The sequence below is a fragment of the Podarcis raffonei genome, chromosome 8 (genome assembly GCF_027172205.1).
Source record: "Podarcis raffonei isolate rPodRaf1 chromosome 8, rPodRaf1.pri, whole genome shotgun sequence".
In the NCBI taxonomy this organism is placed as follows: Eukaryota; Metazoa; Chordata; class Lepidosauria; order Squamata; family Lacertidae; genus Podarcis; species Podarcis raffonei.
Window position 1 is genome coordinate 13,538,986 of NC_070609.1, and position 16,165 is coordinate 13,555,150.

At 42.3% G+C, this 16,165-nt stretch overlaps 1 protein-coding gene across 1 annotated transcript; it reads left to right on the plus strand.

Annotated features, from left to right (window-relative positions):
• The first annotated feature begins 246 nt into the window (after positions 1-246).
• On the plus strand, positions 247-12,705 carry LOC128418373 (phospholipase A2 inhibitor NAI-like). The gene is made up of 5 exons (XM_053397983.1): positions 247-467; positions 1,939-2,067; positions 6,971-7,123; positions 7,754-7,909; positions 12,397-12,705. Exons 1-5 carry the CDS (start codon positions 416-418, stop codon positions 12,558-12,560), a joined length of 654 nt encoding a protein of 217 aa, XP_053253958.1. The 5' UTR covers positions 247-415; the 3' UTR covers positions 12,561-12,705.
• The last annotated feature ends 3,460 nt before the right edge of the window (positions 12,706-16,165 follow it).

Genomic DNA, 16,165 nt, shown 5'->3' on the forward strand with positions numbered 1-16,165 from the left:
TCCCAGATTCTTCTTTCTTTCTTTCTTTCTTTCTTTCTTTCTTTCTTTCTTTCTTTTTTTTGGTGTCGTTACCATTTTAACTGTAACGTAATTTTATAGAAAAATAATTCTGTCAACTGCCTTGAAACAACTAATGAAATCAAAGATGAATAATTCAGCTAATTAAATCAAAGTGGAATCATTCAAAGATAAATCATTCAATTAATTTCAACACTGAGTTTTGAATTTCAACATGTCTCTCTTTGTTCTCTTGACAAATACACAGGTCCCATTGCCAGACTTCACTGAACCATTTTTCCCACACTTTGACTGTAGTATGAATCCTTGGCCTATAAATATCTCTAAGTAAGCCTCTGCCTCCATCAGTCCTCTTGACTGGTCCATCCATGTTCTTGAGTCTCCTTATTTTTCTAAAATGATGAAAGAACATCTGAGCACCTGCCTCCTCTTCGCTCTGCTTTCTCCAGGTAAGTAGGAACCAGTAAAATGGACTCTTTTTATCCTTTTTAGAAGACACTGAAAAGCCTTGCTCCTTGTGAGGGAGTGAGAATGGGGACAGGAGATGAGAATAATGCGGGGGGGGGGGAATCATAGAATTTTAAAGTTGGAAGGAACCCCCTTCAATGCATAGAGTGCCACTCTCTGTGTTACAATGCTATTATTGTTTCACAAAATAGACCAAACCATTTCTGCTTTGATATACCCACATGCTTGTGCCAATAAAGGTTTCAGAAAGCAGTCTCTTGGGTCTCTATATAAGGAGCAGGCTAAGAGATAATGAGTGATGTCTTCTACCTGAGGCTGATCACAAATACAAGGTCTGTCTGTTGTAGCAGTCACTGAAGGCTGTGTTGGGCATCCCTTGGAAATTGGCAGTTCAATAGCGGCATTTGTTAAGGAAAGTGGCAAGCATTTGATCAGATAACTTGTGCTAGAATACTCTATTCTTAGGAGTGGATACCAAGGGAAAACTTTGGTGTTTCTAATTAGTTGCATCCCCTTTTCTTGACACTTATTCAAGGGCAATGCAGAGCTCAGTTCAGAGAAACTAGAGGTAGTTTAAAACATGCTGATATTCAATTCCATATAGCACAAGGCATGGAAATGCTACATTGGAATAGTAGCAATTTGAAAAATATATACTTTAATTGAGCACATTCCACTCCACCTGGATAAAAACTGCTGATATTCTTGATGGTAGAGAGTATAGCTTCTTTTTTTTATTCTACACAGTTTCAAAAACTTTAATGGGGTTTGACTCAGATACTCAGATTTCAATGCCATAGAGAATTTGAGTACCGCTATGATTTTCTGTGTTTAACTTTCATTGACACTTTCAGGAGAGTGTTCTGTGTATTGTGTTCTTGGTCTAGGCTTTCTTATTTACAATATGTACTGTACACCTCCAAGAGTTTTTTCAGGACTCATTAAGAAAAAAGAGGTGCTCTAAATTTATTCACTTTTTGTTTATTATTTAATATATTACTTATTTATTAATTTTATCTATGTATGTATTTATTATTAAATTTATGTTCAAAACATAAAATCATGGGCACTCATCAAGAGAGAGATCTCTCTTTTCCTAATTACTGGAGAAGGGGAAATTGCCTTGGATAAATATGACACCCAATCATTAATAAAAAAAGTTATAGCCTTCCAGTTTAACACACATCTACCCTCTTGCATGCCACCTCCTTAGGAAGAAGGACATCTTCTCCCACATTATAGTACTTTGACTAGTTAGGAAAACAGGAGTTGGATGATTAACATGCATTTGACTTCACTATTTCAAAGAATAAATCTGAAATATATTTTATATTTGCATACAGGGTTTATGTGTTTTATATAGCCAGACTGTCTCATCCCAACCCAATGTACCACTAACTTCATTACCATATCAAGAAATCTCCTGCAGCAACCTCTGTCTCCTTTATGCAGTGACATCTCTGACATGTTCCAATTGTCGTTTGCCACGTGGCTATGACGCTTGTGACGTCGTTAAATATCCACATCGTGTCTGTAGGTCTTATGGAATCTGCTCCTCTGGTGTTCTGCAGAGCAATATAGGTGAGTGAAATCTTCTCACTTACTCTTGGTCACCCCAAGGAATGACTTTCATGTGTAAATTAGTATTATTTATTATTTATTTATTTATTGCATTTATATCCCACCTTTTCTCCAAAAAGCACAAGGTGGTGTACATGGTTCTTCCTGTTACAGATATCAAATATTGCACAGTTTGAAGTGACTGGAATTATAAGAACTGACTCCTTTGAAAATGAAATGTTGTTTATGAAATATTGTTTAAACTTTTACTGGCAGAACTTTCTTCAAAACAGAATTAAAACATCAAAAATATCCATATAATATATTGTGCTGTCCAGCACAGGCTCAGCTTCTTATAAAATATGAAATAATCCAAACTGACCTATAAGCAAAGGTCGCTTTCTCTCTCTCCAGCCTGCTTTTCAGTCTAAAGGCTGTTTGTTCTCCCTTCAGGAGAGTCATTTACATACATTGTTTTGTCTGTAGCTTTTAGAGAGATGACTCTATTTGCATCTTCACACCACTGAGGCAAAGACTCAAAGGCAACTCTTTTTGAAATGGGGATTTCAACTCAGTACCTCTCTCATGACCCAACGTTTACAGCGCTGACATGTTAGCTAACAGAGAACAATAATCAGTTAGTTAATCATTAACTCTGCAAGGAGCTCAGAGTCCTTTCGAAATGCTCAGTGTTACCAATACATGTTTAGTCATTTTCCATTTTCATACATACAGATTTTTTCATTTCTGTGTGAATTACACCACTATACTTAACACTTCCCCCATGCATTTAACCTTGTGAGGTAGGTTAGGCTGAGAGGCAGTGAGTGTTGAACGTCACCCAGTGAGCTTAATGACTAAGTGGAGATTTGAACCCTGGCACCTCATGTCCTAGCCTGACACATAGCAGCCATCCTCTGTTTCATGAATTTACTCCAACATTGGTTGTCTCTTTCAATCACATTTCGGTTTCAGCATAGAGATCCTGGCATGCATCAGACCAGGGCTGGCTAAGCTATGGTCCTCTAGAAGTTGCTGGACCACCACCCACATCCACCTCAGCCAGCATGGCCAATGGATGGAGATGGTGGAAGCTATAGTTCAGTAAATTCTAGAGGGCCACAGTTTAGCCATCCATGCATTAACCAGCGATCTGCACTATATCAGAAACCATGAACTCTGGTTTGATTTTGGTTAGACTTCCATCATAAGGTGAGGCAGTAAGTTAATTAAATTATTACAAATTCAATGCAGGCATCATTTGTGGCAGCTGTAGCTTTTTTCTCTTCTTGCTGCTGCACCAGATGGTCCAGATTAGATTGTACAAAGAAAACAGATGGTTGTCCTAGAACCCTATTTCTCCTTCCTGCATTATTCCAAGTATCAAGGGAGCTGACACATAGCACAGTTCATCCGCAGCTCAGAGAGAGACAAGGCAGCACCAGATACCTTGCAGTTAGTCTTTTATTAAAGAATCAGAACAGAAAACACACAGGGACACCAAAATACACACTATACCAAGCAGTTGCTGAGACTGTCTTGCACCTCCCACTTCTCTCCATTCCCTCTGTGTCAGGACCCTCCCTCTATCTACAGTGAGTCCCAAGAGACCCTCTCTATCTTTGCCTGGTTCTCTGCACAGTTATGTGTATCAAATCCCATGTTCTGGGAGTTTGCAGGCCGTCAACAGAAACACTATTAGGGGGGCTCTGTGGTAAAGCTGCTAAGTCTGACTCCTCTCTTTGCTTCTTGTGGGGGCACCTGCTTCCCCCCTCCATTTTCCTTGTCCTTCAAGCTCCCAATCTTTACCTCCTCTGGGGTGTGTCTAGTTATGCAGCACCAAATCCGGGCTCCAAATCCTCTTCCTCTGTATATCCCCCGGGGAGCCCTTCGTCAGACAGTTTTCACCACCCCTTGTCATCTAGCCAGTCCCTGACAGCAGGCATAGAGACACCAGGCATGGAGTTGAGTAGCAAAACTGATTCTTTATTCAAAGACACAAAACATAAACAGAGCATTGCACAGACAGGTCTAGCCCAATGAAGCATATGCCAGAGCTGAGGATATGAGCCTTCTGCTTCATCCTAAAGCACCTCCCCAGCTGGCTGTCTTCCCAACAGTCTCCTCTGAGGCGGGGCTCTCTGTGCCTTTTGTTCTGCTACATGGAAAACCCTTCTCGTTCTTGGAGACAGGGGAGGAGGGGAGAGGAAAACCATGGAACTGTCAGCCTGCTGGGTGTCTGTCAAAGTGTCAGCTTCTTCCTTCTCAGTTGCCTCACTCTGACTCAAGTCTGTTACTTGCTTTGCCTCCAACCTGTCTGCCTGCCCGCCCCCCCCACCTTCTACCTCTGATCTGTCTTTTGAATAGCACCATCATTCTCCTGGCTCAGAGGCTTCCCCCTCTGATGTTTCGGGGGGGGGTCCCTGGCTGTAGCCTCCCACCATTCCTCCTTGTCTAGTCAGTCTCTTACATCAAAAACCTGTGAAAGAAGATGTGTGTTGTGATGTCATCAGTCTCAGAGACCCTGGTCCCCTTCAGTTTGTTGCAGGGGGATAGTAAAATCAAAGTGCAATGATACTAAGCCATGCATCTTCATATACTGTGCATTTTGGGGGGATTAATAGGATTGTTGTCTCAAAAGCAGATACATCTTCCTTTTATCCTGAGTATCCAGTAATTTTAGAACACAAGGAAGGGCTATATGGCCTCTTGGCTTCACAAAGGCCCCTTGAACATTGAGCATCACTAGGTTTCAGCTTCCATTTCTCTCATTGCCTGCATGCCCTGGAATAATAACCTGAGATACAAGACTGTGGTATAAAAGCAGAAATTTATAGACCCACTACAATTTGTGGGTCTTCAGCAACAATGATCAACAAGTGCAGGCTGGGACAACTGTGCAATAAGTGAGGGAAACCTGTCTGTATAACACCCTAGACAAATGATTCCTCCATCATCAGAATGGTGCAAATTCACCCCATCAGAGAAATCAGATGCCCTTTTCATCTGCTACATCTTTCAACTAGTATCTTCCAGACAGACAAATTTATTCCAGTCTCTATTAGAAATGGGTGAATGTGTCAATTTTTGTTTCTTTTACTTTCTCATTTTCCCCAAACTTATATAGTGCTTTGCACAGTAAGTAAATAAATAACTCATGAAAATGTGTCAACATTTGAGAGCAATTTTCTCCTAATAAAACATTTTTGTGCAGTTGTGACTAATAAAAATGTGATTGTAAACCATTTCCCCTTAACACAATATACGTGTGTCAGTTCTTTTAACTAATATAGCTGAGTTGCATTCAGCTAAGTACTGTTTTGAGTAAATACAGTGGTACCTCAGGTTAAGAACTTAATTCGTTCTGGATGTCCATTCTTAACCTGAAACTGTTCTTAACCTGAGGTACAACTTTAGCTAATGGGGCCTCCCGCTGCTGCCATGCCACCACCACTCGATTTCTGTTCTCATCCTGAAGCAAAGTTCTTAATCCAAGGTATTATTTTGGGGTTAGCAGAGTCTGTAACCTGAAGCGTCTGTAACCTGAGGTACCACTGTAACTGAAATGAATGGCCCTAAAATAGCCTTGCTCACTAACCAAAATGAGTTGGATTAGCATTGAATACCACCTGCTGTTTACACGCATGTTTCCTTAATATTTGCATCTTTGAATGTACTGTGTACTGTTTTGCTGGAGAACTGATTAGCAAAAATCAGAAAATTATGGTTTGATAGACAGCAGAGCCTGGTGATGCAGTCCCTCAGAAATTTCACCAGAGTCCTGGAGCCTCTCTCTGACTGGTTAACAAAACAGTTAGCCAGAGGGAGGTGGAGCAGCACTTTGGGAGGGAGAATAAAAGGAGCAGTTTCTGGTAGGGTTGCCATTTGTCCAGGACTGCCTGGACATATATGGAATAACACATTCATCAGCTGCGTCTGGGCGGAAATTGGCTAAATGTCTGGGTAAATCTGGACGTATAGCAGCCCATGTCGGAAGTGCTGATTTTGCCAATTTCCCCTTAAAATAGCTCAGAACCATCATTTTTTTGTGATCTTGCCAAAAACTGCTCAACAACTTTTCTGTCTGGATTTTCACTGTTTGAAATATGGCAGCCCTGTTTCTGGGGGAGATAGTTAGAAAGGGCTTGATTTGAGATGTTAGATAAGGTTCAGGTTGAGAGATAGGGCTAGATTTGAGATGGGAGATAGTGATTAGGATACAATATTATATGATAGAGGGAGAACTGGTTCTAATTTGAGTTGAACATTCACACAGAGTCTATCTATGGCAAGAGGAACTGTAACACCTGTTATATCTAAGTAAAGGAACGAGAGGAACTATTAAGCATTATACTACCTTCACTAGAAACCTGAACATCTACCTTAAGTGAACCAACTGATTTTTAGCAACTGAAGTTTAAGAAGAGCTGTGCCTATAATACTGTCTTTAGGCCTGTGACATCCTTATATTTAGTTTAAGTAATAAGTTACCTTCTACCTGAAAGAATGCATCTCCTGATCCAACCTTGTTTCACAAATTCTTTTTGTAAATAAAACTTTTCTTGATTGTTCAACTTCTACCCAAGGCTCTAAATCACTAAATTTTCCCTTACACAAGACCACCCCCTTCCAAGGTAGCCTGTGGTAAATTGTAGACATTCATTTAATTAGCATACCATGAGGTGTGTCTGCTATATTTAATTGGAGGCAATTAGGGGGGTGAATCCTCTACTTAATTAATTGGTGGTAATCAGTGGGATCTTCTATATAGGGATTTTGAAGGATAATGGTGTTTGGGTTCATCCTTTGGTTCAAGAACTGTGAATTACGTAATTTCTCGCTGAAGAGTAAAAATAAATACATTTGGAGTGAATTAACTAGAATTTTTGGAGATTTGGGGTTTATTTACTTTTGCTCCTTTCAGTTCAATGGTATCAAAAGGAAACTTACCGTCAATGTGAGGACCCCAGTTTTTGTCACTCAGGTGATTATAGTGTCACTGCAGCCGAGGGTAAATTTCTCTGGACAAAGGTCATCTGCTGCAGAACAGAACTGTGCAATTTGGAGCCTCCCCACCGTGAGTATCTACATCTATGAAATTTAAAGGCTTGTAAAACCATTATATAAGAGCCACCTAGTTACAGGCATAGTAGAGCATTTATGTCTTTTGGCCCATTCAGACATAGTGTGCAAGGGTCCAAGAGTATCTACAGTTGATCTTTGAATCTGGAATGGATAGAGTAAATGATCTCCTCTTAGGATGCAGAATAATCTAGTGCTCCTTACTTACATCAGTCAAATTTCATGCTGGTAGGAGGTGGCGCTGGAGGCAGAGAAGTAGAAAGAAATATGGAAAATCTTGGTATAGCACTGCCCAATTTGGGTTCTGATCTTGCCCAGTACTTGCTTGCACTTACAGAGAGAGGGAGGGAGAGATATTGCCTCCAAGGGAAAGCAGCTGTCAGTACCTTCGGATATGGAAGTCTAGAAACAGCAGATAGTTTGCCTGATGCATTATTCAGAGATGATCAAGAGACAATCCTAATCTGCAAAGCTGATGGCAGTTGTAGGACACAATGTGGAGGTTCAATTCCAGCTATGGTATTAAGTTACTAGAAGGCATGAAAAAAGTGAAGTGATGTTAACAATAAAGAGAGTGGGGAATGAGGTCTATCAATATGCTAACTGTAGGTTTTTGCTTTGGTAGTTCCACCTCGTGAGGATCTTCCCCCCAATGGTCTACAGTGCCCAGCCTGCTACAGCATGGTCATAACTAGAGCACCACAGAATTGTCAAAGTCAGGGGAATGTCAGCTGCCTTGCCTATGAGACCAAGTGCATTGACTATTTTAGTATACTTATGAGTGAGTAATATTGCCAATCATCCAAGAAAGTCCACTCCTCTCTGTCTCTTTCTTACTGCCAAAAAAGCACTGACTTAACTTTGTTTGCATTTTATATGTTTATATCTTTGATTTCTTTCTCTGAGGGAAAGAGGATGCTCTTGTCCTGTTTTGGATTCCAATCTACCTGTTAGAATTCTATAAGAACTAGATGGGACAGACTCATTCATGGCAGGGTTTTACATTTTGTGGGCACCTTACAAAAGTACAAAAGGCTCCTTACAGCACACCTTTTCTTCTAATGCACAAGGGGCATCAGAGCAGAGGGACTCAAGGGAGGGTGCAGGACCAGCCAGCACATCACTGCTCCTCCTCATAGCAGTATGAACCATTGGGTGCTGGTCCAGGAGGACTGTGTTCTGCCACACACCTTGGACACCTTCCTTTGGGAAGATGGTGGCGCGTGTAGATGCAGCGGCTGGTTGCTCCTCAACTCAGAATTTGGCTTTTTTGTCCTGCCAAAATAGACTTGTTTATAGTCGGCAGGACATGTTATCTATTCGGCTACGGAGTGAGTGCTGCACAAATTGTGAGTGTCTCCACGTCTGCAAGGAAGATTTTTTGACTTCAAAGAACTGGGGAGTAAAGAGACACAGGAGAGACCGTAAACAGAAGAGAGGCTGCAGAGGAGGAAGGCGATTAAGGCAATTAAGGTTGAAGACACAACATTATAACTTACCGCTTCCCAGCATTTTCTATGCGAATGTGAGATCTTTGGTGAATAAGCTGGAGGAGTGGAAACTGTGGATAGCAACGGAGAAAACTGTGAGTGAATGCTGTCTTCTGCTGCTTACAGAAACTTGGCTGACACCAATTATTCCTGACTCAGCCATAGAACTAACAGGCTATACAGTGTTCCGCCATGATAGAACAGAGGATTCTGGTAAAAGAAGGGGGGGAGGTTTGTGTGCATACGTGAATAACAGCTGGTGCACAAACCACGCTGTGATAGCTAGTCATTGCTCCCCAACTGTGGAATTTATGATGCTTAAATGCAGACCTATATATATCCCCCAAGAATTTACAGCAGTATTGATAACTATAGTATACATTGCACCTGATGCGAACATCAATGAGGCAATGGGTCTTCTGCATGATGCCATTAGCAGGCAACAAGGCAAGTATCCCGAGGCTGCATTTCTTGTATGCGGGGATTTTAACCAGGCAGATTTGAAAGTGGTCCTACCTAAATTCTATCAACACATAAAGTGTGCAACCAGGGGAGAAAAGACTCTGGACAGGCTGTATACAAATGTCAAACAGGCCTATAAGGCCGAACCATTGGCACATCTAGGCCAATCTGATCATGTGTCCCTGCTCCTGACTCCTGAATATATTCCATTGAGGAAACGGACTCCAGCTATAAAGAGGGATATTACAATATGGCCAGCTGAAGCATCCCAACAACTACAAGACTGTTTTCATGACACCGATTGGGAGGTATTCGCCCAACAGGATGTAGAGACTCATATTGAGCAAGTGTTGGACTATATTAGGTTCTGCACTGACAATGTAACACAGAGGCGCCGGATAAAGATCTACCCAAACAGGAAGCCATGGATGACAAGGGAGGTCCAGGGGTTGCTAAAGGCAAAAATACTGCTTTCAGAAGTGGAAATAAGTCGCTGTACAGCTTAGCTAGAGCGGATCTAAAGAGAGGTATCCATGTAGCAAAGGAGGCGTATAGACAGCGGCTGGAGAATCATCTACAAAGTAACAACACCAGGCAGGTGTGGCAAGGTGTACAAGAATTAACAGGGTATAAATCCAAGAATTCCCTGGCAGACGAGGGAGGGGCATCCCTCGCAGAGGATTTGAATGCATTTTTTGCCCGTTTTGAAGTAACATCTGCAGCAACACCTGCTGAGGTTTTACCACTACCACCACCACTCCCTGGGAAGGCTTTGCCATCATCACCACCATTACCATCATCAGTACAAAGGAATGTAGTAGTCTCTGTGGAAAAAGAAGAGATGAGGAAGGTGTTGAAGGGAATCAACCCAAGGAAGGCCACAGGGCCAGATGGGGTAGCTGGAAGGGTATTGAGAGACTGTGCAGATCAACTAGCAGGAGTTTTCACTGGGATTTTAAATCGATCCCTAGCCCAGGCTATTGTTCCATCCCGCCTAAAGTCCTCTATTATTGTTCCAATAGCAAAAAAATCTAACCTGGAAGATCTGAATGACTTTCATCCAGTAGCACTCACACCTATAATCATGAAGTGCTTTGAAAAGCTGGTACGAAATTATGTCATTGCCTGCCTACCAGAGGGACTGGACACATTCCAATTTGCTTATAAAACCAAAAGATCGACAGAGGACGCTGTGGCGATTGCCCTCCATGCCGTCCTTGCACATTTGGAGCAGCGGGGGGGGGGGGGGTGTTATGCCAGACTGCTTTTTTTAGATTTCAGCTCGGCATTTAATACCATTCTACCACAGCGTCTGATGTCTAAACTGGAAGATCTGGGGCTTCTGTTATCACTTTGTGGGTGGATATTGGACTTTTTGTCAGACCGCCCCCAGAGGGTTCGGTTGGGCCCTTATACCTCTAATATGCTTAAGACTAACACAGAAACACCACAGGGATGCGTACTCAGTCCGCTCCTTTATATTCTCTACACGTACGACTATGTCGCTACTCACCCTAGTAATAGAGTTGTCAAATTTGCAGATGACACAACCGTGATTGGGCTCATCCCTGAAAGGGAGGGCAAAACGGATTATAGAGATGAGGTGGAGCTGCTGACAGAGTGGTGCAGAGCTAACAACTTGCTCATAAATACAAGGAAGACAAAGGAGCTTGTGGTGGACTTCAGGAGACAGAAGAGCAATGTCCAGCCACTTTTGATTGATGGGGTCTGTGTGGAGAGGGTAACAACGTTCAGATTTTTGGGCATTGATTTACAAGAGGATCTGTCCTGGAGTGTCAACACAAGGGGGCTTGTGAAGAAGGCGCAGCAGAGACTGTACTTTTTGAGAATTCTAAGGAAAAACCATCTTCCGCAGAAACTGCTGCTTGCCTTCTATCACTGTGCCATTGAGAGCGTGCTCACTTATGGCTTATGTGTGTGGTACGGAAGCTGTACTACCCAGGACAGGATGGGGTTGTGCAGAGTTGTTAAGGCAGCAGAGAGCATTGTTGGCTGCCCACTCTCCACCTTAGAGCAGATTTATGCCACAAGGTGCCATAGGAAGGCACTGGACATAGTAAAAGATCCGTCGCATCCTGGTCACTGTCTCTTCGAGCTCCTGCCGTCGGGACGGAGATACAGGACGATGAAGACAAGAATGAGCCGTCTTAAGAACAGCTTCTTCTCCAGAGCGATCTCGGCCCTGAATGGGAAGCCTGGACTTTGAAAGTCATCTAATCTTCCTTGCTGTACTAAACTGTATTGTTTAATTAGTGTTTTTATGGAGCAGTCAGGTAATTTCGTTGTCCCTGAGAGGGGGCAATGACAATAAAGATATTATTATTATTATTATTATTATTATTATTATTATTATTATTATTATTATTAAAAGCAAAGGAAGCTGGGAGAAAGAAGGGTCCTAGCAGTACAAATATGTTCCTTGTTCCTCAGAAATGAGTTGCACAGTGTTCATCGAGTCTTACTGCCTTAGAAGTGTGCAAAAGAACTGCAGCCTTATTCTAGCAAAATACAAGGGGTGGAAGATGGTAATTTAATGTTTACAATGCCGTGCTGGCAAAGATTAGTGGGGGATTTGTCCTGCTTATGGCTCCTCACCCTTATATTTAATTCCCAACACATGTCATTGGGAGGCTTTCTAAATGACTTTGAGAAGTGTGTGGTGTGGCATGCCTACCAGCCAAGTGGCATCACTATGTTTTCAGGAAACCCAGCTTCAAGGCAGCGAATCAGTAGGCAACCCAATTCTCTCCATTCTGCTTTTGCAGCAAAGCTTCAACTCAAGCCAAACTGAAAAGGAAGATCCCTGCCAAACGTGGAGCCTGCAGGGATCAACTGCAATATGCAGTTTTTGATCCCAATGCCAGCACAGCTTACTACCAGTGTCACTTGGCTGATTGGCAATGGTAGAAAACATTGCTTTCAACAGGAGATTCAGATGACTGGCAGTGACTGTAAGCCATGCTTCTCAAGCAACAATTCAGAGAGATTTCCTAGACTCCTAGTTTTTCTTCTGCAGCTGTGAACATACCCGTCACAAATGTGATGTAATACAATGTTGGTGAAAGGCGAGTGAGTGTTGCTTGGTTAAAATGGACAAATTATGCCGCCTGCTTGGCTTAATTTGACTCACAGGGTAAGATTCCGAAGGCATGCACTAGCAATATATGTGTCTGCTGGATTAATCATACAGTATGCTGGTTCCAAGCACACTGAACTTTAATAACCATAGTAATTCCTACACCCCACAAGGTCCCATTAAAGAACTAATGCAAAACTTACGCTTTTTATTTCCTAGTTCACCACGATATTTTCGACCTCAAATTCCAAGGCTGTGCATCTGAAGACATGTGTGCCCTTGATGGAAAACACTTTAGCTTGGGCTATATTGCATTAATTAATGTTAAAGCAAAATGCTACGATCCTGAGAAATCTTCAAGACAGATTGACCTCAAAGGGTAAACAGGAGAGAGGAAAGCTCTCCTCTTTATTAATTCCACCATTCATGGTAGTGGCAGAAGATACTAGGAGCCTAGTGGTAAGAAGAGGGACTCAGGTCTCCTGGGTTTTCTTTTTCACAATTGGTGAAATTCATGATCAAAATAAACTCTTCTGGCATATAGAATCTGTATTCTGTATCTTTATGTTTCCTATTTGCAGAATGTGTAGAATGGTGAGAAAGGGTATTTGACAGGAAATATGAGAATTGGCATAGTATTTTGTTCAACCCTACTTCATTCTACTGCTAAATTTATGTAGTACCACAAAAAACACCCAAATGCAAGTTCCTCTGTCGTATAACAGGTATTGATTGGAAGATTCAGCTGTAGTAAGTCAACGTTTTAGGGTGGTCACATGAAAGATGAAGCAAATTTGTTTTCTCCTGCTCTCGATGGTAGGACCCAAACCAATGGCTTCAAGTTGAGAAAGGAAATTCCGACTAAACATCAAAAAAACTCTGACATTAAGAGCTGTTTAGATTTGATATCCCACTTTATCACTACCCGAAGGAGTCTCAAAGCGGCTAACATTCTCCTTTCCCTTCCTCCCCCACAACAAACACTTTGTGAGGTGAGTGGGGCTGAGAGACTTCAAAGAAGTGTGACTAGCCCAAGGTCAACCAGCAGCTGCATGTGGAGGAGCAGAGATGCGAACCCAGTTCACCAGATTACGAATCTACCGCTCCTAACCACTACACCACACTGGCTCTCCAGTGACAGCAAAGCATCATCACTTGACTCCTTAGCACTTGTGCAGTGCAACCACTTGCCATTTGAACACACCCCTGGCAGATTCTACCTGTTGTGTGTACAATACCTTAACTATCTCTAAATTACAAACTGTGGAATTGAGAAACACATATTGATTGATTTTGAATTTCATTTTCAAGACTTTCTGACAAATACTTGGGGGTCTTTGCTTTAAAACAGTTATCAATATCTCCACATTACAACCCTGTAGAACCATTTAGGTTTGGTGTAGGGGTGGGGTTCTGGTACGCTGTCTAGTCAAACGCCATATACAATGCAGGAAGCCGACATTAGAGCACGTCCAACAAGATTACAGTCCAGCCTGTGCTTGAATACCTCCAGATATAGGACATATTGAGGAGGTCCATATGGAAGATGGGATTTGAGGCATCTGTAAAATACTATCTTGGTTCTATTCAAAACAGTGTGGCTAAGGGCAACCACCACCAAACAGATTAGATGACTCAAATCATCCCCTACTCTACAAACAATCTGATGCAATTGGAATGTGAAGGGGCAAAGTTGTTTTTCAAGTCTCAGTAATGACTTTGGAGTCACTGTGTAATATTCAAGGCACAACACAGTATCCCTGGAACATAACAATATCCCTTCTCTATATCTAGCATTACGACATGAGCGCTCACCTGAGCTGTACCTTTAGGATTCAGCTGCACTTTGATCTGGCAGCAAAGATCCCCTGTGTTGCGAACAGAAAAAATAAGGCAACCTAAAAGCAACACGACAGGCTAATAATTTAATTACAACACTTTATATAACTTTGTTGTTGTTTAGTCGTTTAGGCGTGTCCGACTCTTCATGACCCCATAGACCAGAGCACGCCAGGCACTCCTGTCTTCCACTGCCTCCCGCAGTTTGGTCAAACTCATGCTGGTAGCTTCGAGAACACTGTCCAACCATCTCGTCCTCTGTCGTCCCCTTCTCCTTGTGCCCTCTATCTTTCCCAACATCAGGGTCTTTTCCAGGGAGTCTTCTCTTCTCATGAGGTCACCAAAGTATTGGAGCCTCAGCTTCACGATCTGTCCTTCCAGTGAGCACTCAGGGCTGATTTCCTTAAGAATGGAGAGGTTTGATCTTCTTGCAGTCCATGGGACTCTCAAGAGTCTCCTCCAGCACCATAATTCAAAAGCATCAATTCTTCGGCGATCAGCCTTCTTTATGGTCCAGCTTTCACTTCCATACATCACTACTGGGAAAACCATAGCTTTAATTATACAGACCTTTGTTGGCAAGGTGATATCTCTGCTTTTTAAGATGCTGTCTAGGTTTGTCATTGCTTTTCTCCCAAGAAGCAGATGTCTTTTAATTTTGTGACTGCTGTCACCATCTGCAGTGATCATGGAGCCCAAGAAAGTAAAATCTCTCACTGCCTCCATTTCTTCCCTTTCTATTTGCCAGGAGGCGATGGGACCAGTGGCCATGATCTTCGTTTTTTTGATGTTGAGCTTCAGACCATATTTTGCACTCTCCTCATTAAAAGGTTCTTTAATTCCTCCTCACTTTCTGCCATCAAGGTTGTGTCATCTGCATATCTGAGGTTGTTGATATTTCTTCCAGCAATCTTAATTCTGGCTTGGGATTCATCCAGCCCAGCCTTTCACATGATGAATTCTGCATATAAGTTAAATAAGCAGGGAGACACTATACAGCCTTGCCGTACTCCTTTTCCAATTTTGTACCAATCAGTTGTTCCATACCCAGTTCTAACTGTAGCTTCTTGTCCCACATAGAGATTTCTCAGGAGACAGATGAGGTGATCAGGCACTCCCATTACTTTAAGAACTTGCCATAGTTTGCTGTGGTCGACACAGTCAAAGGCTTTTGCATAGTCAATGAAGCAGAAGTAGATGTATTTCTGGAACTCTCTAGCTTTCTCCATAATCCAGTGCATGTTTGCAATTTGGTCTCTGGTTCCTCTGCCTCTTCTAAATCCAGCTTGCACTTCTGGGAGTTCTTGGTCCTCATACTGCTTAAGCCTGCCTTGTAGAATTTTAAGCATAACCTTGCTAGCGTGTGAAATGAGTGCAATTGTGCGGTAGTTGGAGCATTCTTTGGCATTGCCCTTCTTTGGGATTGGGATGTAGATTGATCTTCTCCAATCCTCTGGCCACTGCTGAGTTTTCCAAATTTGCTGCCATATTGACTCGCATTTTGTTTGTCTTCTCTCCCCCGCTATTTGAAGATGGTGAAAATAATCCAATTCTACTGGTTCCTACTTACCTGGAGAAAGCAGGGCCAAGAGGAGGCATGTGCTCAGAAGTGCTTTCATCGTTAGATCAGCAGACTCAGAGCAGAGATGAATCAGGCAAGACAATTGAAGCTGGTAGAGGCTTACTTGAAGAGATTTATAGGCCAATAATTTGTGTCAAAGGCCGCACTTAGGAACAAATGGTTCAGCGATGTCTAGAAATAGGGGTGGTATGTTTGTCAAGAAGTCCCAAAGTGAAATTCATAGCTCAATGCTGAAATTATGAAATCTTTGATTTCATAAGCTGTTGACAGACACTTCTCAGAATTCTTCCTCCTTATAATTCATTTACAATTTAAATTGTAAGGTAAAGGTAAAGGGACCCCTGACCATTAGGTCCAGTCATGGACGACTCTGGGGTTGCAGAGCTTATCTTGCTTTACTGGCCGAGGGAGACATCGTACAGTTTCCGGGTCATGTGGCCAGCATGACTAAGCTGCTTCTGGCGAACCGGAGCAGCACACGGAAACGTCGTTTACCTTCCCTCTGGAGTGGTACCTATTTATCTACTTGCACTTTGACATGCTTTCGAACTGCTAGGTTGGCAGGAG

Excerpts from the sequence above, each read along its gene's own strand:
- LOC128418373 (XM_053397983.1), top strand. The coding sequence starts at position 416 with ATGATGAAAGAACATCTGAGCACCTGCCTCCTCTTCGCTCTGCTTTCT. Across the intron at positions 2,068-6,970 it reads TGTTCTGCAGAGCAATATAG|TTCAATGGTATCAAAAGGAA; the intron begins GTGAGTGAAATC and ends TGCTCCTTTCAG. Across the intron at positions 7,910-12,396 it reads CTATTTTAGTATACTTATGA|TTCACCACGATATTTTCGAC; the intron begins GTGAGTAATATT and ends TTTATTTCCTAG.